This window comes from Ctenocephalides felis, unplaced genomic scaffold, assembly GCF_003426905.1.
Source record: "Ctenocephalides felis isolate EL2017-DRISC unplaced genomic scaffold, ASM342690v1 CF-g0.4_SCAFFOLD_03572, whole genome shotgun sequence".
Lineage (NCBI taxonomy): Eukaryota > Metazoa > Arthropoda > Insecta > Siphonaptera > Pulicidae > Ctenocephalides > Ctenocephalides felis.
The window spans coordinates 44,885,806-44,903,793 of NW_020539726.1; the positions used below are offsets into that span (position 1 = coordinate 44,885,806).

Here is a 17,988-nt window from a genome sequence, read left to right on the forward strand (position 1 = left end):
AGAGGAACCTGTCCTATAATCGATAATCCACGTTAAATTTTACTAAATTTTAATATTTGTATACCGTTGTCGAAAGAATATTTTTTAAAAAAATTAAATTTTCAAAAATTTGAACTACTTAATTTTTGCAATTGTCATTATTTGATAAATATAATTAGGTTTTTTTTAGGTCAAGGTCAGTGTTTGTAATATATTAACATTATTATTGTCTTTTATAATGTTTATTTTGGAAGGCGTTCCAAATTCACTGATGATGGCACACAATCATATATCAAAAAGTATAGAAAACCAAAGATTCTCTAGGTCAAAACGTTTTTCAGTTCATGTTATCCATTTAAAAATGTTATTTACACAAACACAAGTACATATACACATATAAACTTTTCACTTTCGTTTTTTTTTCAACACACCATCAACAACATTATTTTTCACTGACTGAGGCGTTTATGGCGTCACGTTTACGTGTATTTTTTCTATATTTATTTAATTTTATGCAAAATTATTCAATCCAACATATGTGTATTGAAAATCAATATGAATATGAGGAGGAGGACGCACAATTTTTTTTAAATATTATATAAAACTTTGTTGTAAATGTTTAAACAAGACACACAAAAAACAGATACAGAAATAAATGAATGTGAGGCTTCGCGCATTCTTTGTCTTATCTGTTATCACTTTAATGATAACTGATAATTATAATAAAAATGTTTATATCTATTTATGTATAAATATATATATATATATATATATATATATATATATATATATATTAGCAAACCCGACAAACTCCGTTTCGCCACCAGATGGTTTCGTGAAAAAGATGAAGAATTTTTTTGTTTGTTTTATATTTTAAAAGGAAAAATTTGATTTTATTGCACAACAGTAATGAATTTATTTCGATTACAAAAATGAAGCGTTTTTTAGTTGAACTTCTCTAAGTAAATGAAAGTGAATCCGCAAATTATCCGTTTCATGGAAGTGATCTTTGGTAAACCACATTTTTTGTTTTTTGGTCTGACGTTAACACAAACAAAGCGAATGGTTTTCCAACTCGTGAACAGGCAACGTATAACTGCCCATGTGAAAAACAATAATTTTCTAAATAATCTATTTGAAATTTATCCCGCAAACACTAAGCTATTAGCCTAGCGACTTGTTATTTGTCATTGCGAACGCAAGGCGAACTGGAAATTGCAATCGTTTGAAGTCAAACGGAAGACCAGTCAGAATCATTGGTATCTCACCAAATCGCCAGCAATTTTTGATTGAATGGTGAAATTCAGGGCGTTGACATCATTATTCTTTGCGGCAAGAATTGCTCGTTGACTTAACCAAGCATAATTCTGATAATTCTCACTAATGTCATTACTCGAATTTTTAATTACGGTGCGTGAAGTTCCAGCAGCTTGCATTAAGGCACGATGCCATGCACAACTAATTTTCTTAGCTATAAACCTTGCGGAGCCCGAGACCTTTCCAACGAATGCAAAATTGTCGAAATCGGTTCGTGCGTTCTGGAGTTATTTCGTCAGGAAGGAAAACTCGACTTATTTTTATATATATAGAAGATATAAAGTGAGAGGTTTTTTCAGATAGTAAAATATTATGATAGAGTTGTTCTTAGGCATCCATCCAATAATTAAAACAATTTTAGTGATGAAAAATGTCTTTATTGTCGAACTTTTTGGTCTTGATTTGACCCATTTTCAGTGCATACAAATATTTTTTTTTGTTGCATAGTTTTATTGTCAATCAAAATAAAGTACATTTTTTAAGACAATATAATGTTGGTGTTAATGCATGTAAGAGATTATCTTCTATGAGATATCTCCCTTTTTTTTAACAAATAATTTGAAAAAAAAAAACAAAACAAAAATGATATCAATTAATATCACAACTTCTTTAATAATTATTAAGTTAATAAAAATAAAAGTTTTCCATTTGGAATTTGTTTGTTTTATTTTTATAAATTTAATATTTATTAGAAACTCGAACATTTTCGTTACGGTACAGGAAGTTCCAGCAATTTGCCTTAATGCACGATGCCATACTCCACTAGTTTTTTTTATATCATAGAGGAAAACCAAAATACATTATTACCTAATAAATACAGATATTCGATTATTTTATGTATTATTTAATGTATTTTTTAAACCTTTTAAGGTAGAGGTTTTTTTTTTAAACCTTTTTTTTTAATTCGACGAATAGATTGCAAAGTATTTCAAACATATAATAAAATTATTGTCTTTTATCCATCCAATTTATTCGCTTTTTATTTAATATTATGTATTAAATAAAAACCAAAAAAAATAGTTAATTTTGAACAAGTTTTTGGAATTTTCCATTTAACAGTTTATTATTTTTAAATTTAATTTTGAATTACGTTTTATATAACAAAAAAATTTTAATCGACGTTTGTTATCAAACGTGTATTTTATTAACCATAAAAACAATTTATTGATAATATAAAAAATTGCAATAAATTATGTAAGCGCCATAAAATTTATTTTATTACATTTATATAATTGTTTATATTATAAACGTATATTTATACTCACAGTTAATTTATTTCTTGATTTAATAAACATACAATATGTTATATAAACTCATGAACATTTGTTTATAATAATTTGATTTATTGTTTATAATAACAAGCATAAATGTTTTATAAATATATAAAATGTGCTTTTACAACTTTGAATTATAAATAAAAATAAATATATAGTATAACATAAAAATAAATATATAGTTTAACATAAAAATAAATATATAGTATAATATAATTTTAATATGTATAGTTATAAATAAAAGAAAACTGAGAAATTAAAATTTATAAAGAAGATGTTATATTTTGAAATCTTTTAAACAAAATATTTATAATAAAGTAAATACATATAGTAAATTCAACAAATTTAACTTCTCAATCTCAAGGAATAATAATTAACAAATAATTAATACCATATATTATATTTTATACTTTATAAGCCAAAATTCTACCTTGTATATGTTTAAACTCAGAAATGTGTAATAAAAAATTGGTTTATATAATGTTTTTATTAAAAAATGACTAAATTCAACTTTAGTTTAAGTTTTAATTTTATTTATAATATATAAAGTATAAATTATTTTATAGGGCATAATCATAAAATTTATATCTGTTACTATATATTATTAAAATAATTAACGTTGCAATTTTCTAGAATAAAAATGTAATCAATCAATTCATATCTATTTTTTCCCTCCTTCTTCAATTTAAACTTCGCGCCAAATTTAAACTTCTTTTTAATGATTTTAGTTTATTGAGTCACAAAATATATGTTTATTTTTATATATTATATTTCATGTATTTTTATTTTTTATATTTAAATTATAATAAAAAGTGTAATCGTTTCATATCTATTTTCCCTCCTTCTTCAATTTAAACTTCGCGCCAAATTTAAACTTTTTTTTAATGATTTTAGTTTATTTAGTCACAAAATATATGTTTATTTTTATATATTTTATTTCATGCATGTTTATATTCAAATCACAATAAATAATGTTATCATTTCATATCTATTTTTCCCTCCTTTTCCAATTCAAACTTCGCGCCAAATCCGCACTCTGAACACATCAATTAATCACATTAACTCTCAACAGTTGGTACCACTTCATAAATGATAGTGCCATTTTTATCTGCCATTTCTTTCGGTCATCTCCATCTGAAAAGAACTACTTTATTAAAGTAATCAAATCGAATTAAAACAAATCACCGCTGACGCCTAATTATTAATTAGTTTAGTAATAATCAATTAATCAACAAGCAATTACAATGAAGCAGAGGATCGTAATAAGTAATTGCCTTCTGTTAATTCTGTGCACAAGTTTGACGGCTAGTGCTCCACAAGGTGAGTTGTAATAGATAAGCATGCTTGTTTTAAATATGTTATCGGCATTTGTAATAATAAATGTCGCAATAATAATTGATTTATGATTTATTTTTGTTTGGTCTTGTACGATTTTATGGCTTCAAGTGCAAATAGGTTAGGTCGGGTTTCCCCTTAGTGTCGGCTCCTATTTTTGTGCAATTAGATAGTAATTTGTTGAATATATAAATTTGCATAATAGGTTTTTTGATTATGCATTACATGTGTTGACGTATGTTTTCTTGTAAATATATGTACATGTATCATATCAGAGGTGACTAAAGTCCTGGATTACTCATTGTTTGATGTTTGTTTTACAATGTGCGTTTTTGAAGAATCAAAAGTCATGCTAGTTATGAACGATTTGATTCAAGATTCATAACATCTGCTTATGACTCTAAATTTTGCGGTAGTTTGTCCAGTGATTTATAATCAAGTGTTTTTAACATAGCTTACAATATTTGAGACATCAATGTGCTAAATGAGAAATCTGAAACTTGAAGATTATATATTACTTCTAATACATACTCAAACATGTTCTGGTTTGTTTCCGATGACCATAAATTATACTGCAGTTTTTTTTAGTGTACATGTCTGTTTATTATAGTTACGATAGATACTATCTGACTGGCATCACTTATGTCATATAGTTTTTACAAAGCTTTTGCCAATTATCACTGATAGGATATTCTTTATTCTTGACATTGTTTGGAAATTATTGGAGATTATTGGAGATATCTAGTTATGATTGTTATTGGAGATATCTAGTAATGATTTACTCCTGAAATTTGTTAACCGCATGCTTCCATCCTTTGAAAGGTCTTTTCGATGATATATTATCAACTCTTATTTGAAATTTGGTTATCAATTAAAAAAACTTTTCTCCTAAAACGTGCGAGTCATTCTCAAACATTTTCTTCATATTTACTAATAGTTGACTGCATCCATCCATCCTTTGAAAGATCTAATTGATGATATATTATCAACTCTTCTTTGAAATTTGGTCATCAAGTAAAAATCTTTTTCTCCTAACACATGCAAGTCATTCTCAAACATTATCTTCATATTTACTCATTGTTTGATCTTTGTTTTACAATGTCCACTTTTGAAGAATCAAAAGTCATGCTAGTTTTGAATGATTTTTTATGGAACAACTGCTTACAATGATTCTAAATCTTATGATAGTTTGTGAATTAAAGTGTGAAGTTACAATGAATTATAATCAAGTGTTTTTAACATAGCTGACAATATTGGAGACATCACTGTTGTAGATGTGAAATCTGAAGATTGCTGATTAAAAATTACTTCTAATACTTACCCGTGCAGGTCTTTTTATTGTAGCATCTGACTGTCATCACTTATTATGTCATACAATTATCATAACACTTTTGTCAATTATGACTGATTTGATAATCTTTTCAAAATTTCAAGAAATTGCTCTTGACATTGTTTGGAAATTATTGGATATCGATATTCAGTGATGATTTTTTCCTGAAATTTGTTGACTGCATCCATATATCCTTTGAAAGGTCTTTCTGATGATATATATTATCAACTCTTTTTTAAAATTCGCTCATCAAGTAAAGTTCATGAAAAGAGTTAATGGTTCAAGAAGCAAAAAACTATTCTCCTAACATATGCGAGTCATTCTCAAACATTTTCTTTATAATTTTGTCCAGACTATTAGATATTAGATATTTGTTTCGTATGATTATTTTTTAAATTTGATTTTGTGTGTTTATTCAGATGACCATTGCCCTTTTCTTTGGTTCAGCTCTGCATACAATTAGTTTTTTTACATAGACTCGTTTGGTTTGATTTTGTTGCATATAATTATTGAGCATTGGTTTTACCACCAGTTTGCTTTTTAAACTGTAAATTGCAATATCTGTATAAACATGTGAATACTTCTTGCAAAGTTGCTTCCAATGCTTACATGTTTTGGCTCGTTTCAGTTGATGATAATAAATTTAATTGCAGGTTTCCTAAATGTTGTATAGATATCGAGATAGATATGTTTGAAGCACCGTTTGATGGACTTTCTTAAGCATTGATTGAAGTTACATATAGATTGTAGAGACAAATAAATTTGGTGAACTTTACAAAGCCTTGATATAAGTTACATATAAATCGATGTTCCTTTGTTCTGAAGATTTTGTCGAATGCTATTTCAATCAGAGCTTCGAGATCAAACATGAATTAAAACAAATTTAAGCAAACTTTTACCTCCAATGCTTTCTTCAATATGTTCCTGTTGTTTGTAAATAATATTGTTTCTCATTATTTATTTACTATATATTATATCGATCCTTTGCCAATTATTATTTACCATATATATTAAATTGGTATTTACAATGGTCTCAAGGTTTTGAATTTTTTACAATTTTTTTTGATGAAGGATTTTGATGGCAATGATGAGTATTTTTTGTTTTATTTTAACATAAATTTATATAAAAATAACATGAAGAATAGTTCAAATTATCGATAACTGCAAATGATTTGTGCAATATAATACTCATCGGTGTAATTCTTTTAATAAGTTTTTTGAAACATTTGGATAAATTTGAAGAAATTTTTTGATTCACTACTGTACTTGCAATTTAAGTTTTTGTTTTTTTTCTAAATTTCTAATTTAGAAACATGTTATGTAGCAATACATATATATTTTTATATTGATTGTTTCTTTTCCGAACAGTAAATCCAATAATAATATTTTTCCTTTTTTCGTAAATTACCAAACAAGAGCCATAAAAAATCATTTTTGCCAAGAGTTCCGTGCTTTGTCATTTACATCTGGCAGACAGAAATCCATATCAGTGTGTTTAAGTCTTGTGTAGTCGTAACATCTACAAATATCTTCCAAAAAAATCGAGTGTTTTTAACAAAAAAATATTAGTGATATGGATATATAAATTATTACAGGTAAATAATTTTTGCTTCTCAATTTTATATAAAACCTTTTTTAGTTAAGTCTTATTACTATCTATCCGGTACATAATCCATTCCTTTATAACAAAATTTTTTTTCTAATTAATCTGTATTGACCATTGTTAATTAATGTTAATCAGTATTTTAAAAAACATTGTATTTGACAGAATAAACCTGATGATGGAACGTACCTAGTTCCGAAACGTCGTATTAAACATCTTCAAAAAACAAATTGTTTTTTATTATTGGATTTACTGTTCGGAAAAGAAACAATCAATATATTGAAAAAATCCAGGACTTATCTATTGAATATTTTTATATGTATATATGAATGTATGTGATATACATACACACACATACACACATTATTTTGTATGATAAAAGCTAAGTAGTAAAATATTATTTTCTTTCTTCAACAAGGAAGACAAAGTTAGAGAGTTTTTTTTTTAATAAGCTTGCTAACGCTTTGAGTTTTGGTTTGGTTTACCTTCAGTGCGATTACTCACAAATAATTTAAATAAACACAAGAACAAGAAATAATAAACAATTGTTATGTGAACATTTGTATGAAAACAATATAACAAAAATAAAGATGACATTGAATATATATATATATATATATATATATGATAGTTTTGTCGACGTTGATACATATTTAAAGTATTGTTTTGCAGGTTAATGTAGAAAAAATTCTTATATATTTTATTAAATCTTTTATAAAACGTTTCGACACTTAATGTGTGTCATCATTCAGTAATCTAAAAAAAACATTACATATGGAACAGCATTTGATATTAAATATAAAAGTATAAAAGGGAGAAAATTATATACATACCAAACCAGAAAAAACACAAACATAAATTTTAATATAAATGCTAAAATTGAGCAAAAGATCATAACTAATAAATTTTTAATAAAGACAAAATTAAAAAAAAATTAAGAGGACGTAATACCTCAATTTGATAACATTGTCCTCTAATTTTTTTAGGACCATGTTAGTTATATATGTGCTACATCAAAAATAGTGTTTTTCCAAATATTTATGAAAATTTTTTTTTTCTTTGATACATTTTCAACTAAATTATCTTAAATAAAATCACCATGACTCATAGGGATTTCCCTATTTCTCTTTTCTGATACTACTGTGGCGATTAACGTGTTAAAAAACAATTCTGAAACAACTTTGTCTGTAAAACCTTTTGTTATATTTTCATTGTGTGTTTATTCAATTTTTGTATCTATTTTTCTCGATTATCTCCAACGGTGTTATTTAATTTTTAATTATTTAATCCGATTATTGACTTTTTGATTAGTGACGTGTGATTGTTTTTTTCCGCTGTTGCTATGCGAACGACTAAAACAAACTGAGTAGGACGACGTCATCGAAATTATTTTGACATTTCAAAAACAACGACCGTATTATTACGATTATCATAAATATAGATACATGTAGGAAAATTAAATTTAATAAAAAGACCATGAGATATTTCTTCTATTCCGCCAAAATCCACCATATGGTGACCGAGAGGCAAATAATTGATTTTTCATTCAGTTTTGGACACGTGGAGTTTACAACTAGAATTGTATTACTAACAGAATATTCTTTATCATAAAACAAAAAATTTGGTTGAATTTTTTTAATTTTAATTTATTTTTACAAAATAATTTCTAGTTAAAACCATTTTAATAATGATATTGAACAGAGTCTTGTGTGAAGTTTGATTGCATTCTATTATATTAATATTTAATATGAATATCAATTTTACAATAATACATACACATTCGAATACATATACATATACACCCATACATCAATACATACGAATAATTATAAACAAATATATACAAACAACTCATTCTATCAACCAATTCTAAATCCTACTGAGGGGGGAGGCTCTAGAATATTCATTCAAAATATTAATAACGCTGGTTTGAAAAATGTTCACTTATGAGTAAATTAAATTATATTTATATTTAATATATTTATTTTAGGCATATATAACACAAATTATTCCTTACTAAATATCCACAATTGCATACATGCAAATAATTACAAATACACACAAATACATACACACAAATACATACACACAAATACATACATACATGTACATACGGATAACAAATATATATACAAACAACTCATTCTTTTAAACTAGCCCAAATCCTTATGAGGGGGGAGGCTTTAGAATATCCACTCAAAATTTTAGAAATGATTTTCTAAGCAAAATGTTCATATATGAATAAATTAAGTTAAACGGGACCTAAATTATATTTATATTTAATATATTAATTTCACAAGCCATATATAACAAAAATAATTACATACTAAATATACACAATTGCATACATACAAATAATTACAAACAACTCATTCTTTTAATTTAGTCTAAATCTTTCTAAGGGGGAGGCTCTAGAATATTAATTTAAAGTATTGAAAATGCTGGTGTGCAAAATGTTCACACGAGTAAATTAAGTTAAACGTGACCTAAATTATATTTATATTAAAATACGTATAATCGACTCATTCTTTTAATCTATTCTAAATTTTTCCAAGGGGGGAGGCTCTAGAATATTAATTTAAAGTATTGAAAATGCTGGTGTGCAAAATGTTCACACGAGTAAATTAAGTTAAACGTGACCTAAATTATATTTATATTAAAATACGTATAATCGACTCATTCTTTTAATCTATTCTAAATTTTTCCAAGGGGGGAGGCTCTAGAATATTCATTTAAAGTAATGAGAATGCTGGTTTGCAAAATGATCACGTATGAACAAATTAAGTTGAACGTGACTTAAATTATATTTATATTAAAATACATACAAACAACTTATTTTTTTAATCTAGCCTAAATCTTTCCAAGGGGGGAGGCTCTAGAATATTTATTTAAGGTGTTAAAAATGCTGGTGTGCAAAATGTCCACATAAGTAAATTAAGTTGAACGTGACTTTAATTATATTTATATTAACATTGTAATATAAATTTATTTATTAATATAAACAACAATTAATATTTATTTATATAAACAACTCATTCTTTTAATCTAGCCTAAATCTTTCTAAGGGGGAGGCTATAGAATATTCATTTAAAGTTTGAAAATGCTGGTTTGCAAAATGATCACGTATGAGCAAATTAAGTTGAACATGACTTAAATTATATTTATATTTAATATATTAATTTAATTATCAGACATATATGTACATATAAATTTATATGAATCCTTTCAAATAAAGAATTAGACGCATACAATTATATACAAATACATTATTACATACAGCATTTGCAATATATTTTTATTAAAAAATATGTGTACCTTTAATTTAAATGGATTTTGTTTACAAGTTAAAATTTCACTTTATAATTTCGAATTCAATAGAACTTGATATAGAAATGTTAAAGAAATCTCAACTGTAACATATTTATCAATACAAAACAAGTTCACTAAAAAAATTGAGACTTTTGATTATATTAAGCATTCTCAATTATTTAATGCGTATTAAATTATTCGATTATATTAAGCATAATTGTCTTAACCGAGTTCTGCTGTTATTATTACAAATACTTTGTAAAAAAAAATTTTTTTTATTCTGACACTCAAAGGTAGTTTCTGGTTTTATCATTAGTCGATGGAATTTATGAGCTGGAGAGTTTTACAAAAATCTTCAACAAGTTTATACCATGAATTCTTATCAGTTTTTGTCTAATGTATCGAAATACTGCATAATAGATAATATAAAGTTTTAGTGTAGAACCTTAAATATAATTAAAAAAAAAAAGTACAAATATTGCACAATATAAAGATTTAGTTTAGAACCAAATTGTACAGGTTGTAATTATAGGTCTATTTGTGTATAGATTATTTTGTACCATATTCATTATCTTGTCATGCTCCTAAAATGCGTTTTATTTATATTGATGTATTTGACTGTTTTTTTTTCAATTAATCTAATTTTTAGATGCAACGATAGCACCAGTAACCCAACCGATTGCAACAAATGAACCCACTAAAACTATCACTGAAGTCCAAACTGAAGAAGTAGAAACATCGACTTATGAACCTATGTTTATCAAAAATGCAGCCTCTTTGGAATATAATGAAGGTACTCCGAGTGTTTCAGTTCAACCAGGTTAGTGTAGACACATTTATATAGATAGAAACATAGATTAGAAGTTATATAGATAATTAATAATAGATACATACATAAATTGGTAAATCCATTAGCGTATATATGGATTATATTATATGATATAGACAGATAGACTTCATTTAAATTTAATTATTTGTTAATAATGTATATAATATATATCTTAGGGTGGTCGTTAATATGGATGTTTTCGAATTTCCTTGTTCACATGGGCTTAAATGCTTCCAAATTTGATAAAAAAAAATCTCTGAAAGTTTTAAGTCTTAATATTAACTTTAAGATAGTCCGCACTCCAACCACCAAAGTTTCTTGGTTCTTCTTCCGAAGTAAATACTTATTTTTATAAAATATATCAATTTTGTTGTAATTTTTATTTATGATCAAAATAAGCAAATACAATGTTATTCTCTAAATTTTGATTCACTTCTCGGCAATTTATAAAGTTCTAAACAACAAATGGAATTTTTTTCATGTCAGTTTTATAAGAAACTTTGGTTTCAAGTCCCTGGGAGCAAAAAAATTCGAAAACATCCATATTAAGCACCAACCTAAATATACATATCAATAATTGAATGATTTTCATGAGTAAACTATTTTTATTTGTATCTTAATAGTTTCATCGTATCTTCTATATATATAAAAATAAGTCGGGTTTTCCTTCCTGACGATTTAACTCCAGAGCGCACGAACCGATTTCGACAATTTTGCATTCGTTGGAAAGGTCTCGGGCTCCGCAAGGTTTATAGCTCGTGCCCTAATGCAAATTGCTGGAACTTCACGCACTGTAATTAAAAATTCGAGTAATGACATTAGTAAGAATTATCAGAATTATGCTTGGTTAAGTCAACGAGCAATTCTTGCCGCAAAGATTAATGATGTACACGCACTGATTTCACCATTCAATCAAAAATTTCTGGCGATTTGGTGACATACCAATGATTCCGACTGGTCTTCCGTTTGACTTCAAACGATTGCAATTTCCAGTTTGCAATAACAAATCGCAAGGCCAATCGCTTAGTGTTTGCGGGATAAATTTCAAATAGTTTATTTGGAAATAATTGTTTTTTACATGGGCAGTTATACATTGCCTGTTCACGAGTTGAAAAACCATCCGCTTTGTTTGTGTTAACGTCAGACCAAAAAACAAAAAATGTGGTTTACCAAAGAGCAATTCAATGAAACGGATAATTTGCGGATTCACTTTCATTTACTTAGAGAAGTTCAATTGAAAAACACTTCATTTTTGTAATCGAAATAAATTCATTACTGTTGTGTAATAAAATCAAATTTTTCCTTTTCAAATATAAAACAAACAAAATTTTTTTTCATCTTTCTCACGAAACCATCTGGTGGCGAAACGAAGTTCGTCGGGTTTGCTAGTTTAATAATATAATAAGCCTACTTTAAAAATGCATTAATCAAATAAATAGGATGATCTATAAGGTATAGCTTTACAGTAGCCTAGAAAACATTTTTACTTCATTTCCTTTCCATTTGTTGTAATATATAAAATATTTTTTTTATAGAACCTGCCCCAAATGATACTACAACAGTGTCTCCACCTGAAACAACCTCACAACCAACAACTGTGCCACCAACAACTCCTCCAACTACAGAGCCCCCAACAACCCCACCAACAACACCTCCAACAACCCCACCACCAACTACAAAGCCCCCAACAACCCCACCAACTACCCCTCCAACGCCTGAGCCTACAACTGTTAAACCTGAACCGACAACCATGGAACCCATTGTGTCGACCACTGTGGCACCAGAGAAACCGAGGAGGTTCGATGGGGCTTCATTTATTGGGGGCATGATTTTGGCTATTGGACTTATGTGCATCGGTAAGGGGATAAGATAATATATTTGAATATTTTTTACCTACATATAAATTATATTTGTTTATATATAAAATTCTTCAATATGGATGTATGAATGCATACTCCTCCTAAACGATTATTCGGATTTTGATAAATCTTTCTAGAGTTTGTTAAGGAAATTTTTTAGGATGTATGTGATTATAAAAGTATAGTAATATTGTAGAAATAAATGGAAAAAATAGCAAAAAACGACATGACATTGTTTGACATTGAAAATATATGAGACATTGTTTGGCATTGAAAACAAATGAAAACTGTCATCTGGCAAAATTTTCAATTTACTTATGAGCCTAGACAATATTAGAATATGTATAATAAATTCATGATTATGATTGAGAAAAATGCAATGTCTACATTATTATTGCCAAATTGCACAGAAATATAAAAATACTTCATACATACATTTATGTTTATTCATATATTTATATATTATAATGACAATAGAATTTCATTGATTTTATTAAAATCAATACTTATTAAAACGTACAAAGAATAAATTCATAATTTCATCAATATTTTACAATTGTGTTTTTTTTCATTTTAGGTCTCGTAGCATACAAATTCTACAGAGCAAGGACGGAGAGGAACTATCGCACCTTATAAGACTCACAAACGAATGGAAAAAGAACAGGTATGTAATTTTTTCTCACATTTGGTGGAGGTTTCATTTTTATCATTCATTCTTATTTATTAAGTTTTATGCATATGAGTATTATAAAATTACTTGCAAAAAGTAAATGTTTTATTTCAAATAAATTATTTTAACTCTTAACAACAAACAAAAACAACTTGTACATTTCTGTTTTTAATTGATTTTTTTATTTTAATGATCATTCATTTCATATATAATACACATTGAAATATATTCATTCATTTATTGGAAACAAATGGAAGAAACTCCATTTGAAAATTTCATGAAGAGGGTACACTTATTTTTAAGTAAACATCAATTTTTTTTTGTGTTTTATGCAAACTTATTTAATTGGTTTTATCCAAAAGCACATTTATCTGGGAAGATAAAATTTATTTTATTTAGTAAATATTACTTACAATTATTTTAACCCTTTCCACTCGCCATTCCGGAATTTATATGTATTGCCGTCGAGTCGAACGGGTTAATGTATTTTTATGACAGTATTTAATTTTTTATTTAAACATTGATTTGCGCGTCAGTAGAGTTCCTTCTGTCTCAGTATTTATTCATCATTTTCTTCATTAATATTTTATTACAATATTAATTTGTGCATTAGTAGTCATTTTTCTATTAGATTTTTTATTAATGTTTTTAACAGTTTTAATTCGGTCATCAGTAGAGTCCTTTTCTATCAGAATTTTATTTTATAAATATTTTTTAAATTCTAGTTTGCTCATTCGTAGAGTCTCTTTCTTAATATTATTTATACAGTTTACATTTTTTTTAAAGCTCAAGTATGTTTTGCTCGTCAGTAAAGTCGCTTTTAATGATATTAATTTGCTTGTCAGTAGAGTTCTTTTGCTATTTAATTTCTTTTTAATATATATTATGTATATATAATTACTTATTTATGGCAAAGGGAGCTACATTTATTGTTGTTAAATTATTTATTCATATTTCCTATTTATTATAACTTTTAATTATTACTTCCTTTTTTATGAAGTTTGTTCAATTATTGAATATACATTACAAACTTATTTGCAAATAGCATATACACTTTATTCAAATTAATACTTTAAAATTTTATATTTATTTTTAGTGATTTTAAAATTATCTTTTCGTATTTTGATCAATTTTGTTCAAATTGGTCTTAATGATTAGAAATAATCGTTTATTTAGAAACAAATAGAAAACACTGGCATACACACACACACACACACACACATACATATATATATATATATATATATATTAGGGTGGTCCTTAATATGGACATTTTCGAATTTTCTTGCTTCCAAGGGCTCAAATGGTTCCAAATTGATAAAAAACAACTTTCTGGAAGTTTTAGCTCTTAATATTGTTTATTAGATAGAGTGCAATTCAATCAAATTTTTGTATGCAAATGGCATAAAAAAAATTTCAGAAATTTTGCAGAGCGTAGAATTTGCAATAAAAAATGACACAAATTTTCACTTTTAATTCATTTGTTTGTCACTAAGTTATACATAAAAGAATTTTTTTTAATTTTCAAAAAATTGTTCATACTATTTCCATACGAAGTTTAATTGAATTGCGCACTATCTAAACGTTAATATTAAGAGCTAAAACTTTCAGAGAATTGTTTTTTATCAATTTGGAGCCCTTGGGAGCAAAGAAATATCGAAAATGTCCATACTAAAGACCACCCTAATATATCTATATATATATATGTATATATAAAACTTATATTATAACTTTACCAATCACATTAATAGGTGTGTTTAATAAAACATTCCATACAGTTGAAGGATGTATTCTAATGTAGAGGCATGAATTTTAGATCATTTTTTAATTATCGTAGAAAAAAGGCAATTAAATTTTATTCATCTATAATAATTTTAAATATCAACAGTTGTTTAAGTGGGGTTATTGATGAAATTACATCATCATCATCATCAACAACTTTTACTTTAATAATCCGATACTGATCATACATACATTTCAACATTAATATAACAACACTCATATACATTTCACAGTCATCTAACATCTTACATTAATGACCATTACAATATAATTTATTACTAACTATTAACGAACTTCATATTAGAATATACAAGTTGACAAAGAGACTCGATTTTAAGTATTATTGATTTTTGATTATTTTTCATTCATTTTTATTCAAATGTATTTATTTGATCCTTCTATAAACATTACACTACATGGACTGCTAGTCCTGATGTTTCCCGTTGTATATGGTGCTCAAATAAAGAAGGGACTGTGACGTCACGTGTCTGAGCGAACGTCGCCGACGACAATCGCGGACTCTTCCGATTGATCAAATGTCACATGTCATATGTTACGTGCCTAATAGGGAATGCAATACCGGTATTTCGGTAATTTTCCATTTTAAAACCGGAATACCGGTAAATTACCGGTATTTTTATTATCTTAAACAAAATTGAAAGTTACTAGTACAAATATAAAAACATGTATATACAACTACAAATATATTCAACTAAACAATAAAATAAAACAATAAGCTTATTTTTTTAAATAATAATTTAACAAAAGTATATCCAATTTAATTAATTCATTATCACTATCGAGTATATTGAGTACTTTTCACCAAAAACAAACTTATGAGTAAGAAAGACCAAAAACTCATAAAAGATCATATTACATTATTATAAACTGTATTGGCTGTGTTCGATGTGTTAATAGCATAATCTTCAATATTTAAAAAAATAATTTTTCTACACTAATTTAAGATCGGATACGCTGCCGAGATAAATAATAAGTTACTATAATTATTGAGTATTGTTATTTAAAACAATGTGACGCTTCTATTCTATAGCAGTTTCAAACTTCGAAACGTCGTCGAAAAATAATATTTTATAATTGTAATAAGAAGCAAAAATATTTAGTAATTATCATAATTATTATGTATAAAGATAGAACAAAATAAAGATTACGCAGTATGATATAAAATATTTTGGCGCAAATATCACTTAAAAAACCGTTACATTTTTACAAAAGATGAAACAAACAGAATTATCTATCAGTCCTATTCTATTTATTGTAACACGATATGAAGCCCTTTGGAAAGCAATAAATATTCAGTTTAATGACGAGTTGAGATAATATCTGACATTTGTTTATCCTATAGAATCACTTCAAGATATAGCTGTTAATGCGATTATGGAATTTAAAGATAAATTTGTTCCAAGAAATTTAAACATTAGGGTATTATGTATCAAATAGCGCTTATGTAAAGATACCGAAAATACCGGTATTTTTGGAATAAATACCGGTAAAAATACCGCCGAAAAATCGGGCGGTTTACCGGTAATTCGGCATACCGGTATACCGGTATTGCATTCCCTACTTATTAGTATTTTATTTGAATGATACTTTAGAGTAAGTTTTTAATTTGCTCGTCAGTAGAGTCCCTTTCTTCTCAATTGTTTTACAAATATGTTTCTCGAAGCTTTCTCTTGTATTATTTGCTCACCAGTATTCCTTTTTTTAAGCGAAATAGAGCAACTTAAACTTTTAGTTAGTAAAGTCCCTTTTTATGAATATTTTTCACAATTATAATATGCTCACCAGTCGAGTCCTTTTTCTATAATATTTTGATTTAAAAATCTTTCTGTCTAATCTAATTTTTATTTATTATTTTCTGTTTTGTCACAGTTTAATTTTTAAACAAAAATACATAACAATTTTATTTGCAAAGAGCAAATATATTTTATTTGATTAATTGTTCTTATTATTGCAAATATTTTATTTATTTAAAAACAAAATATTAAATGAATGTTATTATTAATTACACTTATTTTATTGAAATTTGTTCAATTGTTTTTTCACAAAACCTTCTACAAATTTACTTATGAAGACGATGGAGAACAGTTTTTTTTTTATACAAGAGCCAAGTTACATTTTTTTTGTTTCAAGAACTATTTATCTTTAAATTGTTCTAAAATGCGTTTTGAATGAGCCCATAAAACTTTTTCAAGATCAAGATGATTAATATATTTATTACCAGTAACAGTGAGATACTGGTAATAAGTATAATAATAAATTTTTCACAAATTTTGTTCAAAAAGTGATTTACAAAAGGATGGAGTTCTAATTTTCATTGCAGCTTTTATTCATAGTAAGTGTTCACACATTCACATTCACATTCATCATCATCATCATACAAAATCTTCAACAACTAAACAATTGTTTTAGTTACTATTTTTATTTCAGGTGAAAGATAATCCAAGACCAATTTTTCATCTCGATTGACAGTTCTGTGATTTTCAAAGAACCGACTTTAACCAAATCCTGAATTGGGATAAAAATTAACAACTTGGTGATGACGTGGATTTTTATATTTCGGCATTTGCATTTATTATAACAAAACTAAATTTAATTTGTATTTGTTGTTAATTTTTATTCTAATAACTATATATATAAACTTAATATATGAAATGTATGGATCTCGATGAAATGATCCCCA

General features: G+C 26.5%; 1 protein-coding gene across 2 annotated transcripts in view; it reads left to right on the forward strand.

The window, feature by feature from the left end:
- LOC113387795 (integumentary mucin A.1-like) overlaps positions 1 to 13,485 on the forward strand; it is a 15,290-nt gene extending 1,805 nt beyond the window's left edge. The window contains exons 1-4 of one of the 2 annotated variants that reach the window (XM_026625170.1): positions 3,605 to 3,890; positions 10,797 to 10,967; positions 12,512 to 12,832; positions 13,413 to 13,485. In XM_026625170.1, coding sequence (XP_026480955.1) covers positions 3,815 to 3,890; positions 10,797 to 10,967; positions 12,512 to 12,832; positions 13,413 to 13,471 — 627 coding nt within the window. In that variant the 5' untranslated portion in view covers positions 3,605 to 3,814 and the 3' untranslated portion in view covers positions 13,472 to 13,485. Of the gene's footprint in view, positions 1 to 3,604; positions 3,891 to 10,796; positions 10,968 to 12,511; positions 12,833 to 13,412 lie in introns of those variants that run through there. The other variant, XM_026625171.1, reaches the window with a different exon arrangement.
- Positions 13,486 to 17,988: the final 4,503 nt, after the last annotated feature.